Below are 2944 nucleotides of genomic sequence, written 5' to 3' on the forward strand. Positions count from 1 at the left end.
GTGGTGTCACGTTTGTATCATAATTTTTAATAACAAACACCCGTAACTAGATATTTTATTTGAAATATATTTTCCTATATGTTTAAATTAAAAAGACAATTCATTTTTTTAATTTACAAAAGGAGCCCTAGAAAAATAACACAGATTTATCTTGCATATTTCTGTACAGATAGGAAGAATATTAAAAAAAAAAAAAAAATGGGTGTAATGCCTGTGGTTCTTAGCAAAGATATGTTTTGGCATTCAACTTTAAAATATAATGATAAAAAGGAATTATTGATTGATTATGATTCTGTTTATCCAAAGATACCTTTTATGTTAGAAACCTATAAAAATAACCAAAGATGGTTCTTCATTGTAATCCTAAGGTCTATAAAATCAAAGTAGGAAAATTTGAGTAATTGACCAAGAATCTTCAATTAATTTTCATTTTCCTCTCCTCTTTTTTTTCTAGAACTGCCACTGCATGACCAGTAGTACCCTTTGTAGTTGATAATGTTGGAGATCAGCTCTGCAACTTTCTTTGGTGTTCACTTGTTAAAAACAAATAGAATGAAAGTTCTTCAGCTCCAGATAATGAAAATGGTACTTGGAAAACTGAAAACTATCTAAATGATTGTCTTTGGTTGGGCTGTGTTCTTAGCAAGCAGAAGCCTTGGCCGGGGTCTGCTATTGACTCTCGAGGAACACATAGCCCGCTTCCTGGGGACGAGAGGCACCACTACCATGGGCAATTCTTGTATCTGCCGAGATGACAGTGGAGCAGAAGACAGTGTTGACACCCAGCAGCAACAGTCTGAGAACAGTGCAGTACCCACCGCTGACACAAGGAGCCACCCCCGGGACCCTGTTCGGCCACCAAGGAGGGGCCGAGGACCACATGAGCCGAGGAGAAAGAAACAAAATGTAGATGGGCTGGTGCTGGACACACTGGCAGTAATACGAACTCTTGTAGATAAGTAAGTATCTGACTAACAGTCATCTCCTTTGTGATGAAAAGTGTTCTGCCAGAAATCATGACTTTTGGACTCGTTCACTTCACTGTATTTGCCAAGCCTTGTGCTCATAGGGCAAGGGAGAATATTTTATTTTTCCTCTAATGGCAGGGTAAATTACAACGTTTTGTATTTTTACTTTCCAACATCTACTCCTGTCTAGAAATGTCTAAATATTTCTGTAGCAGAAAATACTAATTAAAGCTGAAATCTTCATTAGATGATATGGTGAAAAATGAACTGAGATTGTGTTGCTGGCTACAGAGGAAATTGTATGAAGACTGACTGTCATGGTGCTTGCCTGTTTATTCTACCGACCAGGCATCCATGATGAATTGTTTGCTGAGAGCAGGGTTGCACACAACTTCTGTCGGCAACCTAAAGACATAGGTCAAGCAGAGTTTCGTCATCCTCCTTTTTTTCTATCCCTTGCTGAGCACTTTTAGGTCTGTTTGGAAAGTATATAAGTTGAAACTGCAGGGCATACCTGTATTTGTTTTGTTTTTCCCTGCTCTAACTCTTAAGTACAAAATCTCAGATAAAATAACAGTAAAATTAAAGGGCAATGTTCAAGTTGAAAAAAAAATTGAGCTTAAGATTATATATAGTTTAGTAGTTAACAGCACAAGTTTTAGAGGCATGATGGGCCTCGGTTCAGATTCTGGCCCAGCCTCTTCCCTTAGCATGACATTGGTTCAGTTACTTCTCTGAGACTCAGATTCCTCATCTGTATAAGAGGAATAGTACTTTGCTTACAGACTCTATCTTGAGATAACATATATAATGTATTTAGGACAGTGCCTTACATGTAACAACTCTCTTCTAATTCATTAATTTGCAGTTAATTTTATTAATTGGAACACTTGTAATTTATTAATTTTCTCATTAACACATAACAGTTTGCACATAGCAGTTGCTCAATAGATAATACTAATTGAAAAAATAAATTTATGGCTGCGTTTTGCTTCAGGCTCTGCTAATAAATTTGTTGTTGTTGCTAAGTGCCTTCAAGTCAGTTTCAACTCATAGCAACCCATGTACAACAAAATGAAACACTGCTTGGTCCTGTACCATCCTCACAATTGTTGTCATACTTGAGCCGATTGTTGCAGCCACTGTGTCAATCCATCTGATTGAAGGTCTTTCCTTTTTTCACTGACCTTCTACTTTACCAAAGTTAAGGTCCCCTACTGTGAGGAACATTTGAGGTCCCCAGTTGTATTTTGAGTGCCTTCCAACTTGAGAGGCTCATCTTCCAGCATTGTATCAGATAATGTTTCAGTGCGCTTCAAAAGGTTTTCAGTGGTTAATTTTTTCAGAAGTGGACCACCTCTTCCTTCTTCCTAGTCTGTCTTAGTTTGGAAGCTCTGCTGAAATATTTCCATCCACGGTGTCCCTGCTGATATGTGAAATATCAGTGGCATAGCTTCCAGCATCACAGCAACATGCAAACCACCACAGTATGACAAACTGACAGACGAATTTAAGTATATAAAATATTTGATAATTGTATCTGTGAAAGCCAGTTTTGTTCAGCTCCTTAAAAATTATAAAACCAGATCAACATGGTGACATTGAGGAAGAGGAAGACAGAGAAAGGTACAGGGGAGGTACAGACAACAAAGATGAACCCTTTTGCACATACACTGCATTGTCAGTGAAGGCAAACATGGGTGTACGGGTGGATAGATGGGTGGACAGGCTGAACTATTAGATACGTCTATGAAGTGGGGAGTGTACCCAAGACCTTGTATAGGGTTGGCAGACAATGGTCCTGTAAGTGTATTTATACGATCTGAACTCCCAGGTGTATAGTAGAGCTGATGAGGGACAAGGTTGTAGTCACTTCTTGGTCACAGTCAGCTACCCAGAGGAACTGAATAGTTGAACGTGTGGGCTCAGGACCATAGTCACAGGGGAGATCAAGCTCAATTGGCATAACATACTAC

At 38.7% G+C, this 2944-nt stretch overlaps 1 protein-coding gene across 1 annotated transcript in view; it reads left to right on the forward strand.

Annotated features, from left to right (window-relative positions):
* The first annotated feature begins 612 nt into the window (after positions 1-612).
* RSPRY1 (ring finger and SPRY domain containing 1) overlaps positions 613-2944 on the forward strand; it is a 41915-nt gene continuing 39583 nt past the window's right edge. The window contains exon 1 of the mRNA XM_007947407.2: positions 613-959. Coding sequence (XP_007945598.1) covers positions 613-959 — 347 coding nt within the window. The remainder of the gene's footprint in view (positions 960-2944) is intronic.

Source organism: Orycteropus afer, unplaced genomic scaffold, assembly GCF_000298275.1.
Source record: "Orycteropus afer afer isolate SDZICR_OR568_19922 unplaced genomic scaffold, OryAfe1.0 scaffold00009, whole genome shotgun sequence".
NCBI classification, from domain to species: Eukaryota; Metazoa; Chordata; class Mammalia; order Tubulidentata; family Orycteropodidae; genus Orycteropus; species Orycteropus afer.